The sequence below is a fragment of the Manis javanica genome, chromosome 9 (assembly GCF_040802235.1).
Source record: "Manis javanica isolate MJ-LG chromosome 9, MJ_LKY, whole genome shotgun sequence".
In the NCBI taxonomy this organism is placed as follows: domain Eukaryota; kingdom Metazoa; phylum Chordata; class Mammalia; order Pholidota; family Manidae; genus Manis; species Manis javanica.
In genome coordinates this window covers 9,185,906-9,203,712 of record NC_133164.1, presented here as the reverse complement: position 1 = coordinate 9,203,712, position 17,807 = coordinate 9,185,906, and the positions used below count along the sequence as shown (strand labels likewise).

General features: G+C 42.7%; 1 protein-coding gene across 6 annotated transcripts in view; it reads right to left on the bottom strand.

The window, feature by feature from the left end:
- Positions 1 to 17,807, bottom strand: part of NALCN (sodium leak channel, non-selective) — a 281,692-nt gene that overhangs the window by 30,776 nt on the left and 233,109 nt on the right. For all 6 annotated transcript variants that reach the window (XM_073212395.1, XM_073212394.1, XM_073212391.1 and 3 more), the window contains 10 exons: positions 13,011 to 13,112; positions 12,527 to 12,596; positions 9,938 to 10,029; positions 9,727 to 9,849; positions 7,299 to 7,355; positions 6,967 to 7,087; positions 6,739 to 6,870; positions 5,648 to 5,815; positions 3,919 to 4,023; positions 292 to 398 (listed from right to left, as the gene is read on the bottom strand). In XM_073212395.1, coding sequence (XP_073068496.1) covers positions 292 to 398; positions 3,919 to 4,023; positions 5,648 to 5,815; positions 6,739 to 6,870; positions 6,967 to 7,087; positions 7,299 to 7,355; positions 9,727 to 9,849; positions 9,938 to 10,029; positions 12,527 to 12,596; positions 13,011 to 13,112 — 1,077 coding nt within the window. The remainder of the gene's footprint in view (positions 1 to 291; positions 399 to 3,918; positions 4,024 to 5,647; positions 5,816 to 6,738; positions 6,871 to 6,966; positions 7,088 to 7,298; positions 7,356 to 9,726; positions 9,850 to 9,937; positions 10,030 to 12,526; positions 12,597 to 13,010; positions 13,113 to 17,807) is intronic.

The following is a 17,807-nucleotide window of genomic DNA, read 5'->3' as shown; positions in this document are numbered from 1 at the left end:
ATTTTTAAAGCCATGTGAAGTGAGGTACATCTAAAATATTAGAAAAATACTGCAGCGATCTTTCATCAGTGACAAGGAGCAACATAGGCCTCAGTGTACCACTCACTCTTTAATTTACTGTATTTTTAATTTACTGCATCCTGTTGTAATTCAGTACTCTACCTTATGTTACTTAAATTCATTTTAACATCTCTAGCAGACTTACTCTTAGTTTCATGTCATATTCTACTGATTTAAAACCTTATGCTGATAAATACAGCATTTTTCAGGATATTTTTCTGATATGCTTACCAAACACGGGGCACCCAAAATCCAGGTTTTTTCTCTCCAGGTCTTAATTTTAAATTTAAGTTCTTGGACACACTTACATTAATTCGGAATATGCCATTACAGTCCTCCTAAAATGGGGGAAGAAGAGGGACCCCGTCAGAAAATGAACTCAGAAAAGATAAAAGATAATAAATACTTTTTAGATAGAACAACAAAGGTCTTTGTCCGACAACAGGGATGTGGGCCAGCAAACTGTACGTAACAAGGACTGCAGAGATGAGAGGTGAAAGTTCATGCTGAAAACATTAGTAAGTGGGCAAAGGATCTGAACAGGCGTTCCTCCCAGGAAGACACATGTACGGCCAAGGAGCACATGAAACGATGCTCAGCATCATTAGTCATCAGGGAAATGCAAATCAAAACCACAGTGGGGCACCGCTTCACACCCACTGAAGAGTATCCTCAAAAGCCAAATAACAATGAGGTCTATTGAGGAGGTCCAGAAATCAGAATCCTCATCTAGAACCCTCAGACCCTGCTGGTGGGAATGGGAAATGGTGTAGCCGCTTTAGAATATAGTGTGTCAGGTCCTCGAATGATTAAACCAAGAGCTGCCATAGGACCCCGCAATTCCACTTCTAGGTGCCTACCCAGGAGAAATGAAAATACATGGGCACTTGGACGCGAATGTTTATATCATTATTGTTATAAATAGCCATCATTTATAATGGCCAAAAGGTGGAAAAATCCAAATGTTCATCAATGGACAAATGCAGAAGCGAAGTGTATTCTACCCACACAACAAAATATTACTCAGCTATAGACAGGAATGAGGTATGGACACATGCTACAACCCAGAGGAACCTTGAAAACGCCAGCCACTAAGGACCACATACCACATGATTCCATTCATAAGAAAGCCCAAAACAGGGACCTCCATGGAGACAGAGTAGATAGTAGTAGTGGTTGTTTATGGATGGAAGGTCAGGGAGATAAGGGCATAGAGGTTATTGACAGTTAAATGATAAAGTTTCTTTTTGAGGTGATGAGAATGTTCTAAAATAGTCTGTGGTGATGGTTGGACAAATCCAAATATACTAAAAACCACTGCACTGTGAACTTGAAGTGGGTGAATTATATCTCAATAAAGAAATTTGCAAAAAATTTAAAAAGTAAAACATTATAAGAAGTTTCTCACTTTCTGTTTTTATTCTCCCTTTTGTTATTTTTTCTGCTTTAGTTATCACTGCCGTGTTTCAACCTAAACCTCTTTTCTGGGTTCGAGGTGTATACACTTGAATATTTCAAGAGAACTTCACATTTTAATTTGTTAAAGTCACCTTTGAGCTTAAAACATGGCACCTCCTGGCTTCCTCATATTTGTCCATGAACCATCCCCCTATCAACAACCCAGCATTAAGATCTCACAGTTGTCTATGGCTCTTCCCCATCCCACATGGGCCACATCTCCATTTTTATGTCAGTTGGTTTAGTTAATACCAACATTGCTTCTCTCTGGATTACTAAAAAAATTCTTTAAAATAAAAACCTTCTTACACAAGTAATACATCTTTAACATACAGAGTACGGATAAACCTACCTATGATTACCCAAAGACAAACACAATGGCCATTCTGGTTCATATGCATACGTGAGATAATAGAATTTTTATTCTTTCCAGCCCACTTTTCCAGTTAAAATACATTGCAATTATCTTCCCAGAATAACTATACATATTCATCCACAAAATCACTCCAAGCGGCAGTGTGTGGTGCACCATACAGAGGCCCCATGACATATCTGGCCTCATGGCCTCCTCCAGTTTGTCTTTCTGGGCCCTTTGGAGCCCACCTTTGATTGGGAGAGGCAGCCTAGTATCCTGGTTAAAAGGCTGGACTATGGGGCCAGCTGCCTGGACATGAATCCTAGCTTCTCTCCTCCTATTTTGAGGTGACCTTGGACAAATTACTTAGCTTTTGTCCCTCTATTTTTAGCGTTACTCTGTGTATGAGTAGACAGTGAAAAAAATCACAATGCTCTGAGGCCATTATTAATATACTGAGTCATCCAAGATTCCTACTAGGCTTCATCTTGAAATGTTGTTATTATCTTCCTGGCCTCTATTCACTGTGGATCTAAAATAACCATTCTTTCCTTATCCAAGCTTGTGGTCTAATGCATCAGCTCTTTACTACTTCCTTTGTTAGCTGATTTGGTACACCGTGACCTTTACAGCCTGTTCCCTGTCTTCTTGGGTTTATCGCAGTTCCTGGAATCCTTAGGGGGTGTATTAAAGGAAGCAGTGACCCAGGTGGTGTTTGTGAGATAACATACGGTCTACCCAGACTATGTGTGTCTCTCCCGCCCTGCCATTCCTGAAATCCTCATTATTAACATAATCAAGCATGTATTTCGTCTGGACAAAAATGCTGCCTATATTTTATAACCATTAGAGAACTATAATTTTTATAATTAGAAGCCTGAAAATGTAGGACTCTTCGTACTGATATAAAATCTGTATTAGTTAGCCATGTTTGCTGGAAATGTATTAGATATGTATTATAGTCCAGCTCTAGTAGACCAAAAGGAAACATGCCTTTTAATGGGATTCTGGCATTATTTCACCTGGATGAAAGAAAATGCTTTTGCTAGTTTATACTGTACTTGGTTTACTTCCTTAATCTACTTGTAGTATAGGGCAAAATTCTAAGATAAAGGGGTGATGGAAAGTGTAGCAGCAGCGGCTGACTAATTATTAACAGAACTGTGTCTGGTTTTCTGCAGAATGCACCGTGAGGCTACATTTCCCCTGCGATGGGGAGGCCAGCCTCTTTCCAGGAGAACAGGGGTTGAAGTGAGGTGTACGCTCAGCTCACAGCCCTCTCAGATGGAGCTGGTTTTCTGCTCTTATCTGCCAGCTCAAGAAGAGGACTTTGAAGAGAGCAAAGGGTGGGGACACAAGACAAAAGAACTTGAGTCCCTGCAAGGTCATTTGCAGGTGAGCTGTCCAACTTATCCAAGATGCAATATATTCACTATGTTCAGCGATTGCAGTGTGGGGGCTGTTCCAACAGTGGGCGTCCTCTTCCCAGCACTGACCAAAAAAGGAGAAAATTGCAGCAGGGGAAGTATTTGAACTTGGGTTTCTTTAGTCATCTGACGGGGAAGATTCCAGGCTGCTGAGAGGTAAGGCCAGACCCTTGCTTCCTAATGGTGAGAACGCTGGAGTGGACAAGCCATAACAAGGGTGTGAAAGGCAGACTCTGCCTCTTGCCCTTTTTGGGGGGCTGTATGCTGATGCATCTCATGTATTAACGAAGGCAGGATTAAGTTAGGGGAGACCTGCAGGAAAAGCTTCTGAGGCTCACAGCAATAAACATCTGGAGTGTTAGGTGACTGCTGGCGATGTCAACAGGGACTCAGCTCTGGAATGAATGGGGGAAAGAGCAACATTCTCTGAGGTGTGCTTTTAAACTTACAAACTTTTGCTAGCCAGAAGAGACTACGTGTGTCCTAAGCACAAGGAGTTTGTAGGAAGATAATTCTTGGAGGTTTTGTGAGTGGGCTCTCAAAGTAGCCTCCATGCATGCTGCCCAAGGGGTGGGAAACTCTAAGTTTTATCTCAAAAGACAGAAAGAAGTATCTTACCCTTCTAATAATGTTGGGATCATTGCACTTTGCCAATTTTCCAGCAAAAAGCTGAACTCCAAAGCTCGCAAAAACAAGCATTAATGTCAGCAAAAGAATGGAGACCTGAAAGAAATTGGTGAGATATCAAATCTCTTGGTAAAAAATTAAACAGTATGTTTGATTTGAACAATGATATGTAGAGGACTTTGTAGATAACATTTTATGAAATTCATGGTCTTTTGATGCTATCTTTTAACTTCTCCACCACTGATCATTCAATTAGCTTTGCTGGAATGTTAAAAGAAGGAAATTAATGACAGCTTTTGAATTTTTACAATAAAAACAAACAACTTGCACACCAAAAAACTAAGGCTTGACATGTGTTGGACTTAACCTGATTTTGAAATAAACACTTTGCTTTATTTTATTTAATGGAACAAAAAATGTTTAAACAATTATTTCCCCCCATTTTCTCAAAATGGATTCACATCTCTATTAGCAGAGTACACATTAGAGGGACAGAGGTTTTGCTTTCTTGTGAGCACCAGGACATAGAAATGTGCTGCCCCTGGAGGAGGCCTGATAATTTGGTCCTGAAAAGCAAATCTGTTAATTGACTGGTGCTCCCCCTGCTGGATGACTACTTTGGTCTGCAGAGAAAAGTGGAGGCGAAGTGTTAAATACTGCACCAACCACCGAGCTGTACTGGTTCAATGATCTAAACATACACCTTAAATACACTAAAATTGCACAGAAACATCATCAGGAGAAAGGCACAAATAGATTCTCTTCTAAATTTTAGCAGGGCTCCAAGATGCACATACATTAGCTGTCAGGCGATGTTCTGTTTTCCTTCAGTTGCAGCTCTGTGAAGAGCTCACTGTGTTATGACTCCAGCACAAAGAAAGTATGGGGTTTTAAACACGTCTTTAAAAAATATTATGCTTATAGTAACACTACAACCTGCCTTTAATACCTTAGAATCAACTGCAACTACAGGTGTTCTCTCACCACAGGTGTGTTTCTAGAAAGCAAGATATAAAACAAGCTCATGTAAATGAATTCATGTATTCTATGCCGAAGCAGAACTCGCTCATAGGAATGAGAATCCTTTGATCACTCCTTCGTAAGGCAGTGATCCTTCCGTAACACTGGGAGCAACGAGCTTCTTACCCAGTGTTTTATCTGCAGCCCTGTTCTTAGAAGTCCCTATATCAATGTGTGTCCAACTAAAAAGAATGTTTTCCCCTCAGTCTCATTTGTAAGTATTCATTGCTGTATAGTGAGGTCACTTGAAATAGGGAGATCTGTATGTCACATACATTTTAAGTTGCTTTGTGTTAACACTCCAAAGATTAGAGCCAGATTCTATGCTCTATGAATTTGGGATGTACAGAATGAGATTGTGAGTCCAAATGTGTTAAATCTCAACACCATTTGTGAAGCAGATGCTGTTCAGTCTTCATACCCTTAAGTTACAGATGCAGAAACTAAAACCCAGAGTAGAAATTAGGGTCAAGAGTTAGGGGTGGAAGCGTCAGCAAATAGTGTCCCTTGGGATTCTCCTTCCATCATGTTTTCCAGAGGGCTTCTCTTGAGTTCGCTAAAATGCTCACTGAATTAAATATAATGCTGAGCCCTCAGTACCCACAGGTAAAGCTGTGGACATGTGTGGTGTTTGGTCAATGCCTTTCTAATCCTCCGGCAATAACATGTGAGCTGGAAAGGGAGGGTGGCTGTAACATACCAAAAAAATTTCCTTGAAGCCACTGAAAAGTTCTCGAACCACTTTCCTCATCTGGGGCACCAGTTTGAATATGCGCAGAGGTCTCAGGCACCGAAGAACCATCAAGAGCTGAGCCCCCGATTCAGCAGGCACGTTTTGAGGCATCCAACAAAGAAATATCAAACTCACCTAGAGGGAAAAATGAAGTCCCGGAATTCAGACAAGTCATCTTCTATGATCGATATTTCTGGAGAGGCAGCTGGTCCCAACTGTCCTTTAGCAGAGACTTCTCCTGTTCCGTGGGACCAGCATTTGCCAGGTGTCTATGCAGTCTCTTACCCCAAAACTCTTGAAACCGGTGTGGTACTGGCCCCACAGGCAAGTCATCAGCCATACGCAGGAATGAAATGGGGGTGCCCGCCCTGTGTGTGTGCTTGCACTGTGTTCTGCTTCTTCTGACTTACACACTGGAGGCCCCGCTGGTGTCAGCAGGATGGAAGTCCCTTCGAGCCAGGCTGCTGAACCACATGCTTAATCTCACAGTTTTATTAACTATATAAATATGCTACATGTTAGTGGTCATGATTCCCCTTGTTGCACTAGAAAAGACACTGATTTTATTCTGTCTTGGACATACAGAAAAAAATGAAATTTAGTTTCAAATTTCCTGTGGTTTCCCCATTTATTCAACGGAATAGTTACCCTGTCTAGGCAGGCATTTTGTGAGTTTCTACTAGGAAGGAGGTCCAACCACATTCACCTTAGTTTGCTTTTAGTATAAAGGGCTCATCAGTTACATGATGTAGGTTTTTTTTTGGTATAGGAGCCACAAGAATTATGGGTTGCAAACTAGGTTTGTTATTAGATCTTATTAATGTATATCATATGCATACATGAATGTGGTTCATGTATCTGGAACCATATCCACAAATATTTTTATTCTTTTTATTAAGTTTTTACATGCATGTCCTTTATTTGCCTGTAACAGATATTCCTCTTGAGCGCTCAGTTATGGCGTCTAAGCCCATGCAGCTCATATATCTTACTCCCGGACCAAGAAATGCAGGAGATTTTACAAAACAATCACATTTTACACCTAAGAAATAACTTACAAGGTATATAAATATGTCCATTACTCCACCGAAGTCCCGGATGACAGCAGTTGGAGTGAAAAATAAGCCATCTGCCATAATCTTCAGATTAAGTTCAATGCTCATGAATATCACAAACACATACTCTGCAATCTGAAATGGGCAAAAGCCAGTTGGGTCACAATGAATGGAAAAATTGCAGCTCAGTGTTTTTCTGCCAAACTGTGAGCTGAGATTCAGCAGCAGTACCTGCAAAGTAGGTGCATGCATGACTCTTCGGAAGGGGGATTCGAACATCATGGAAATGCAGGAGCAGATGGTTACGATGATCATGACCCAGTCCAGGTAAGTCACCAGTCCCAGCAAATCACTGCCAAAGGCCAGACAACACCGAGAAAGAGTCAGGGACAATGCTTCTGTGATTCTAGAAACGTGACTGGCATTTTTTATGAAGCCCCCCCAATCGTCTATTTCATAGTATAATATAGCAAGAAAAGAAAGGGAATTTTTATATCTTGATGCAGCATAAAATAGTATGCAGAAATTTCAAATGTGCATGGAACACAGAGTGTAATGCTTACTAAAGTTGATGGTACTTTGTATTTTTCACAGCTCCTGTGACAGGATCTGTTTTAGATCTGCAAGAGAGAAAACACATGTAAAATTCAGCAACACAGCAAACATATCATAACCTAGCAGTACAGTATTTATAGACATCTCATCTACATAAAATCTCCTCTACAAAATGTCCATTATAACATATGTTAACTTTGTGTGTCTTTGGAAGGCAGAGAACATTAGATGAAAGAAAAACCAGAAGGTTTGCAGTTGATGCTTATGAAAGCAAAGTTTTAAGTTTCTCAAGGTACTTGATTTTAGAGTTCATGGCTCCATTCAGCAATTTCTGACATGGATATTACAAAATTAAATGTTAAAAATCTCTGCCTTAGCAGTTCAAGGATGTTCTTCATACTTATCTAATTAAATATCCATAAATTAAAGAGAGTACTTCATCCTATATTTAGCTGCTATCTTGTGGAGTGATTTACAGCTGACTCTTGAATAATGCAGGGGTAGGGGTGTTGACCCCCTGCACAGTTGAAAATCCATGTATAACCTTTGGCACCTCAAAACTTAACTACTATAGCCTATTGTTGACTGGAAGACTTGCTGACAGCATGAATACTCGATTAACACCTATTTTGTATGTGATATGCATTCTATACTGTACTCTTACAATAAAGTAAGCTAGAGAAAAGGAATTTTTTTTCAAATTTTTGAAAATCTCCAAAAAAACTTCTGATATATTTATTGAACAAAAATCTGTGTTTATGTGGACCTGCACAGTTCAAACCCATGTTGTGCAAGGGTCAAATGTCTACACAATTTCTTGGGGTAGGGACTGATAACTTCCCTTTCAGGAAGCCCACGGCCCATCTTCAGTGACAACGGCTCCAAATGACAGCAGGCCTCTGAGGTCCACGTCAGCTGCGTTGCTGACAAAGGAGAGTCAGCCACACCCAGTGAAGGGAGGGTCAGCAGTTACTGTTAACACAGAGGCAGCTGCCAGGATGATTCCAGATGGAAAACCCACTCTGGTAACTGATCAAATCAACTCTACCTGCCAGCTTCTTTTCTTTATTTTGTGAAAACTCAGGGAAGTTTGAAATCATTGTTACTCAGGGGGCTTAAATTGGGAAGGTCTTCCTGGAACAGTAGAAAGAACGACGGGCCGGCAGCCAGAGGGAGCCAGAACCTGCTGGTGTCCCTGAGCCAAGCCCTTCACCTGGGCCACCTGTACTGGGGGAGGCCGGGCACACATGACACCGAACGGCTCCTGAGGTCTCCGCCCACCCGGAAATGTTCCAGGAGCGCATCAGTGTCCCAGGGCCGCTGCAGCAAAGTGCCACAGACTGCGTGGCATAAACACTAGAAATGTATTTTCTCCCAGTCCTGGGGGCTACAAGTCTGGGACGAAGGTGCGGCAGGGGTGCTCGACCGGGGGTGCTGAGGAGGGGTCGGCTCCAGGCCTCTCTCCTTGACGTGTAGATGGCTGTCCTCTCCCAATGTGTCTTCACCTCTGTGGTGGTCCGCTGCGTCCCCTGTATAGGGGTTTGTGTCCAAATTCCCTTGTCTTATAAGGACACCAGCCCTATTGGATTAGGGCCACCTTAATACCCTCATTTAATTTAATTACCACTTTAAAGGTGCTATTTCCAAACGAAGTCACATTCTGACATACTGGGGATTAGGGCTTCAATATATGGATTTTGTGGAGCATGGGGAGGAGGCACGATTCAGCCTATGACGGGTAGTGATCATCATATGCTGATAAGGACGGCATCAGGGGAGGCCCAACTGCCTAACGGAGAGTTTTCACATTTGCTCCGGGACCCTCAAGGTCTTCAGAATATTCCCGTGAAGTTGTGCACGGCAAAGATGCCATGCCATCCACTGGCTGCCTGCTGAGATGGGGGACGGCTGCCACAAACGCAGCGCCCCCCAGCTTGAACACACGGGGAGCCCCGGCATTTCCTCCACGTGTGGGGGAGAGAGGCACTGCGGTGGGCTTTCTTCCTGTACCCGTGGGTAACAGAAGCACTAGTCGACTTTATTTCTACTTTACATTTTTCCAGAGTAAACCACAAGGAAACTAGGTCTAAAAGACGATGCGGGCAATGCCGTTCTGTCTCCTTTCAGTTCGGTTTCCGATGTAAGATAAGGAGTTCATGATGCTGAGCTGAACATATTAGTGACTGCTAAAATGAACAAATAAAAATGTCTGGTTAAGTGCTTTAGAAACGTGAGTTTTATATAAATGGGAACTCCTTGCAACCTTTGTTTCCCACCTGGTCGGCCGCTCAGCAAAGAGGAGCAGCATGATTAATTAGCCCACAGTTTATCCTGTGACCCCATTAGGATTACACATTCCTTCTTCCTCACATGACAACCCCTCCTGCTGTTTGTTCGGCTCAGGCCGAGCACCCGGCTGAAATGGGGCGCACTTACGCGTTGAAGCGTGCCCGGACCACCACCCGGCAGAAGTTTCTGAACCTGTGCTCCCGTCCAACTATGAACAGCGGCTTATCGAAGTAAGGGTGGTTCTCTCTCAGCTCCTCTTCCTGCACTTTCCTTGAAGGGGAGATTTATGGGTGAGTAAGGCTAAGGGAAAATCTGCCATTCCAAAGCAAGCGCCCCAAAGCCCCGTAACGCCCTGTACCTCTTCATCTCCGCTTGCTCCTTTTTTTCCTGGATCATTTTTATTTCACTGTCTTCTCTTTGTGCATTTCTATATCTCACTGTATTGGAATGCTAGAAATAAAAGAAAAGGGGGGTATATTAAAATGGAAGATGTTTTTGAAGACCTAGGAAAGATAATTTTAAAAAATTGAAATATATATCTTTATATACATTATAATGGCCACAATCACCTTAGCAAGGGAATTTCTTTCCTCTAAAGGGTATTTCTTCAATAAGAATATTTATTGAGAACCTACTATGTGCCAGGCACTGTTATAGTGCTTGGGATATGGCAAAAGTGGGGGAGGAGGACAGAACTCTTGCTTTGTGGGGCTCGTGTTCTAGTCAGGGAAGGCAGACAAAATTTAAATCAAAGCAAGCGAGAATGTTAGAAGATGTTTAATGCTATGGTACAAAACAAAGGGGACAGAGAGTGCTGGGAGTTTCCATGGTTAAGTAGGTCAGAGCAGGCCTCAATTAGAAGCTGGAAGGATGCAGGCGGTGTGATCACTGCAGAATTGGGCCCTTCCAGAGGAGGGCGTAGGTCTGTGTGCACTGCATGGAATGGCCAGGATGCCCGTGCGGGTGGGGTGAAGAGAGAACAGGCCACAGAGCCGAGGAGGCAGGAGGGGTCAGGGAGGCTGGACGATAGGGACCTTGACTCTGGTTTTCTCTTCATGGGAGATCGAGAACCGCTGTTCAAATAACTTGATAGATTTTATGGAAAGTATTCCTTAGATTTAATTACCTGTATGTTCTGCTATTTGAAATAAGTGAAAAAGACACTCTCTATTTTAATTGTTTGTATTATGGAGGAAAAGACATCAGGAGAGATTTCTTATGAAATTAGCAGAACCCCATGACCTTTTGCTATTGGGAAGATGGGGGATGGGTTTTTGCTATATGTATATGTAGAAAATATAATAAAAAGCCTTTGAAGAAGAATAAGCTTCTGGAACTGATACTACTCAAATAGGGCCTTCTGCTGTGCATGTTTAATACATATTTTCAAAGCCATGTTCTCATTTGATTCTTAAGTAGATCACATATTTCTGTTGAGTCACATGAAAGGGAAGTGCTTTGAACGAGTGTTGCCTCTCTGAAATTTTGCCCTGAAATTTTCTCCATGCGCTGTGTCTGACCCCCAGACTGTAAGGACATGGGCCATGTGTTGGATCTGATCATGATTCCATGCTGACAGTATGGTAGATAGTACCAGACAGAGCTCTGGCTTAAAAGTCTAACTTTTGTTTGACTAACAGATGTTTGCCACGATGAGAACCATGTAAATCGGGTTAATGGTAATATCAGGTGTTCCCACCACCTACTTCTAACATTCTCAGGTCTGCATGGAACACTTAGGACAGTTTGCTCTGACTAGATCACAGTTTCTGCAGATAGAATGCAGATGGACTATGCGAAAAATCCAGAGACTTTAAAGAAGTAAGAGGTAAAATGGTGAAAAAGGCTGAAGCATAAAAAATGAAAAAACCCCAAACACCCTAAGGCTAACGCTCTCTTGCTAGACCTTCTTCCTCAAATGCCATTCTTGGCTATGAACATTGAAGACTTGGCTTTCTTAGCCAAGTTACCCAGATGTACGCCTTAACCAGGGCGTAGGTGCACTAATGATAATGTATAACGTGCACCCAGCTCTCCGGCTGCCATCCCCATGCAGGACAGTCTGACTCTGGTGAGTCTAACCACAGGGCTGACTTTCGCCTGCTTGGGTTTCCTTCATTCGCCTCATTTGGGCCCCTGGGCTAATTTGGGCTATGAACGCTCATCAGCCTCTCTAACACTCCCTGCCCCCATAATCTCTAAATTTGATGTCCTGACACCATTTTCTTTCCTTTACAGGACAGAGCAAACCCATCACAACAATTAAGAGATGATGGAAAATAAATAAAAATCACTCCCAGGAATGATAATATATTTGCTTACTTGTTTACTGTTTGTATCTTTTACTAGAATGTAAGCTCCTGGTGGGCAGAGATTCTGTCTCCTCTTGCCACTACCTCTCATCATTTAGAGCAGGGCCAGGTGCATATAAACACTTGATAAATACTTACGGAGTTAGTTAACACATGAAAGAATGACCTAGATTCTGAAAGGAAAGACATTCTGGGGAAATCTTACACAGTCTGTGATAGAAAAATTCTTCTAGAAAGAAGATTTTATTTCCTAGGAGGCAAATCCATGAAATTATAGACCCTGGATCTAGAATATTTGGAAATTAATAAATGTTTAAAGTCAATAACCAAAATCATTCATATAAAACACTTTAAATGTCTTTAATGTCAGTCAAATACAAATATATCACTTCTGTGTCACTACCTTAATGAAGACCTGGGCTTTGTGGGATAGCCGGATTTTTCCAGTTAACGGTCACTTTATTGTACCTGGCCACTTAATTTGCTTCCTCAGTTCCTGATTCCCTCTGGTGGGAAGTCTTAAAAAGACATGGCAATGTGACAGGTGGATGTAGGTGCTGCAATTGTCTGAACAATCATTTAAATACATTTTCATAATCAGGCTTTCAAAATCCAAAGACTTGCTTAGAACTTACATCTTGCGTCAGAGTTTCAAGAGATTTCCCCCTGCTGATCCTCTGGCTGTTCGATCCGTGTCTTAGTGACCTACGATAACCACGATCGACTGGTCAATACAGCTCAAGATCAGACTTTGACTTTTAAACAAATACCATTATAAAAACAAAATAAAATAGCTTTTCTGATAGCATCACAAAAGCTTAGTATTTCTTTTTATAGCAGAAGCTTTCATCTATTCAGTGTCTTTGATCTCATCGAACAAAGTTCAGGACTTTTCCCTCTAAACTTAGAAGGGAGAATTTGGCGATCACCAAGGAAAAGGTTTTTGAAAGATTTTTTTGAATCTTTGAATTTGATTGTTTCCCTCATTGCCATGAACCGGGAGAGCCAAGCCCTCCACCCCTGTCTGTCTGCTAACTGGGGCTGTGCACAGTGGGCACTTCCTGGAAAGCCCCTTTCCTTGGTTTCTCTGCGGCCTTGACTCCCCGTGTATTTATTTACCTGCGCTCTTGGCGGATGTGATGCTGCACGCTGAGGATTGACCTTTCCTTTGCCGGCTGCCCCTCGAATGATCCGCTCAGCATGCGCTGTCGAGTGCACGCTCTGGGGAAGAAAAGGGAGCCCGAGATGAATGCGTGATCTGTACACTAGGGATGAATAATACGTAACCACTTGTTACTCTTGTTATTCTTAAGGGTACAGCAGTGATAAGGCAAAATGCAGCCAATGACACCGAGTCATAAAGGAAAAGGAGCTTTAGGCCCTGTGTCAAGAGCATTTACAAAGTAGATCTGCCATAGCGATGTGGAGGTCCCGGAAAGTACACAGAAAGCCCCCACTGCCTCTCCTGACCCCCCCTCCCCGAGTAGGAGGGCTTCTGTCAGGATTCTGGAAGCAGTAGGGTCCGTCTAACCATAGGTGAGCATCACGTTTCTAGTAAACGTGGGAGGTTTCTAATAAAAGCCCTTAGGGAAGGATTTGTCCAAACAGGCCCCTGGGAAGAGGGAATGTATGTTCCAAGGAGTTTTTGTAGAACTCTAGGAAAATAGGAAGGCATAAAGTTGGAGGCAAGATAAGTGGTAAAGAGAAATAATTAAAGTTGGAATTAGTACCTAGAGAAACCTCAGTCCATAGCCTGTGGTTTGCAGGTAACCGGTTACCACTTTCTTTGCAATCACAAAATTCTGAAAACTTTTAAAAACGTATTCTCTTTAAGCCACAACTGGGCTTCTGTTGATTTCAGATTTGCTAATGAGTGAAGATAATTGGGTGACTTAACACCTGGGGTGTGAATGATTCAGAGAAAAAACAAAATTTCTTCTCCACAAAGCCCTCTCCAACTGGCAATGACAGGAATTCCCTTGATGTAGCAGTCAAGCGGGAAGAAAATAACACAGGGGTTAGGAGACCTGTGTCCTGGAGTAACTTGGAGACTTAAAATGCAATGATTTTATGATATGCAAATCTTATGATGCCATATTTGTTCAACACTTGAACGCATGTACTTCTGACACCATTTTACATAAAACTTTCATATATCTGCTTCCTAAAATGCATTTCTAGACTGGCTTCAAATTACATAATTAACTGTCTGACTCACAGTTAAGAACTTTGAGAAAAAGACCTATGTCTGCTTTGCACACTTAGAACAGCAGATTTTATGATACCATATGCATATTCAAGTACATAAAAATGCTTTTAGTGCTGGTGAAGATCATTATGGTGAATACCTTTAAAAAGTCGTACAGATTCAATGAGTAGAAATGCATTACAGGAAATAATGTCCCCCAAATCACTTCTCTTAGTTTAATAAGCAGCATGACCTATGCTGAGGTAAAATCCAAGTCAAAGTTTTATTGACCAACATGGATCTGCAGCAGCAATGTGCAGAGCCTGCTTATCTCCTGGACTGTGATGGTGTCACACGGGAAGATGCATTTATAAGTTAGGCTGACAAAGGTTGGCACAATCTCATATTATGTGTACTAAGAATCGTGTTTTGGACAAAGGATGAAAAATCATGAGTGCAGCCTGGAAAACCTGTTTGGAGAACAGTGTTCTTCTGGCACAGGTATGGAGATCCCTGCCATCTGTGAAAACCACCGAAGTTTAACCTTTGGCCACTGTATTAGCAACTTCTGTTCTTGACACAAGACTCCCCTAAAGTAGCTGAGACCCACAGGCCTTAAACACAAAACATACAATGTGATTATAACACACCCGCCTGAACTAGGACCTCTGGAATGGGAGAGTGGATAAGGGCTGCTGGTACGCACCCAACAGCCCAGTCTGAGGATGCACTGGCAGTCTCGGAGAAGAGTTAGGACCACATCTCCTGGCCCAGGACCTAATGGATATCCCAGCACCTGAGTCCACATAACACACCCACACTGGTGTGGCTCTGTGGATCCTGCTGAGGTCCCTACCTCTGACTGAACAAGACACAGGTAGGTTTCCCTGGACACTGCCCACTATTGGAAAGGCTCCCCACCCTTGACATCTCTTCCATCTTCTTCACCAACAGTATGGCTGACATGGTGGCAGGAAAGAAATCCCCCTTTTCCCCTGGGCTCAAGATCAGTCCTCTCTCCCCCTGGGTCTAGACAATCCAGAACATCATACTAAAGTGGGCTGGAGTTTCGGCCATACATGTGACATGAATCTTTGCAATTCACCTGGGAATGTCTGTTCTCTGTATGATTCACTCATTTGGGGTGAGGTGATGGGAGCTCATTTTTTGCTCCACCTGTGATCAGAACACTTGTGCTTAATCAGACTAAGACAGCCACTTTGATGTGTAGACTATATAAAGTCATTCGCTTTAATTTCCTACTACTTTCTTCTATAGCAGTTTGATAGCACAGTTTCAAACCAGGTAATGATGGGGAAAAGAATAAATGCTCATTAACTTTGGACCAGCTAACACATGTAACAAGTGCCTTCAGAGTTCTGCTCGAGCCAAGCATAGACCTTGGGAGTTTCCACTCCTTGGACAGGACCTTGCCTGGGGTCTCCTGCTCTCCAAACACAGGCTGCCTGCCCACCGCCTCCTTCCCTTGGGCTACCAGTGTTCTGCAAACTGAGTAAGGCGAAGTCAGGGGGATGGGGCCTTCCTGCCTTGATGTTAAGGGGTCACCGTTGATGCCTCAGGCTCAGTGGCACTCTGACCCCCGGTGACAGCCCCCCTACTCCAGCATGCCACCCGTATGTCTGGTGCCAAAACAACGGTATAAACAGTCTCCATCTTCATTCAGCAGTCCTCTTGTTGAGTCTTTTCTTGAACCAAACGCTCTGATATCTCATTCTTTCCTTGAAGTATGTCCAGTGACTTTTGAACTAGGAAATGCTACAGGTGAATGCTGGGGTTTCTTAGCTGACAAACTGCTAAATAAACGTTTGGGTGAAGGCGATTTGCAGGGATGCACATGAAAGACAGGTCATGTGAAGGCTCCTGAAGGTTTTGTCTCCCTTCTAAGTACCATGATAGGATCTTACTAACATTAAAAAGCAAAATTCTCTTCTAGGCACTGTATCCATCAGATTTAAAAACTAGCTACTTATCTATAATAATTTTTCTACAGGTATGATACAGACAAAACAACTTTTCCATAGATAAATTCATCCATCTAAAAGGAAACATATGGGAAAAATATAATTACATTTTAGAAGGAGACTAATTGCCAAAAATGGGCTCCCTTTGGAGGAAGGAAGGAGTTCAGATGAAGGAAATAAATCTAGGCCAGGAGCAGGGATATAGGGAGAAAGAACATGGGAAAGAAGGTGCATAATACTCCTGCCCTGTGGACACCTGGTCACCGGAGCAAGTACAGTGGTTTCCCTTTGTCCATCCAAGACGCCCCGCAGCTGCTGTGACCAAGCAGAGTGCAAAACCCTAGACATGCTTAGGCTTTTCCTATATGCACGTATATCTATGATAAAGTTTAATTTATAAATTAGGCACAGCAAGAGATTAACAACAATAATACTAATAAAATAGAACAATTATAACAACGCACTGTAATAGAAATTGTGTGAAGTGCGGTCTCTCTAAAAATATTTTATGGTCCTGCACTCACCCTTTTTGTTAGGACACAAGATGATAAAATGCCTATGTGATGAAATGAGGTTAAGGACGCAGCATTGGGGTGCTGCTGACCTTCTGATGGTGTGTCAGAAGGATCATCTGCTTCCACACCTGCGCTGACCACAGGTAACTGAAACTGTGGGCAAGGGGGACTAGTGCATAGAAAGAATTCCACATTGGGACTTTTGCACAAATAAGACACCCTTATACATAAGCCATTATCAAATTCTTTGATAATATAAAATATTTTGCTATTTTGGAAAATAGGCTTGGTAGAAAGTGATGAATTTCAATCTAGGACGATCAGATTTTCCTAAGATACAGTTTACTCTAACACAATGTGCCAAGGGTACACAAAAGTACGGTAGAAGTTTGCTTTGTTTAAAGGAAATGCAATTTAATTATATACAAACATGTATTGTAACCCAAGCTGTGAACTACCAGTGTTTTGACATGTGTAATCTAATCACAAGCTTCGATATAAATGGTTTCTGATAAGTAACGGAAAGTGAGAAGTCACTATTTCTCCTGTGTGAAAGCACAGAAAAGTGATGTTGCATGTTCCCTATTCCTGCAGCATGCTAGTCACCAAGCCTCCAGCTCTGAGTCTCACCACGCTGGAGGCAAGGTGAGACTCTATCTTATCCCCTGCCGTGGTTGGTGTTAAGACGTCCTACAGTGGGCAGAGGACAGAACAGCACGTTTGGCAGAGGACCAGATTGGAGGGTTCGTCTGCTCTGTTCTGACTCTGACCTACTGGTCTCCATGCATCCACTCTCAAAAATTGTGTTGCATTATCAGCCCAAGCAAGGAAATGACATCTGTCACGTCACTGCGGTAGGTGAATCTCAGGCAGTCCCCAAGGACCCCACCCTGGTTTTCAAGCCCTTGTGTAACCCCTCGAGTGTGGGTGGGGCTTGGTGATTCGCTTTTAACAAATGCCAGGCAAATGGGATGGGACGGGTCACCACAGGTCGTGTCTCCTGCTCCTCACTCCCCCACTCTCTTGCTCTCTTGGATGAAGCAGGCCACCAGCTGCGCCATGGTCTAGGGGGAGATGCACTTCCTCAGGAACGATGGCGGCTGCCTGCCCCCAGCTCGTAGGGAACTGAAGCATGGATCTAACAGCCTGAGGAACTGAAGCTCATCAGGAACCAGGTGAGCTGGGAAGGGGAGTCTTCCCATTGAAGTCAAAATGCCTCCAGCGTGGTGAG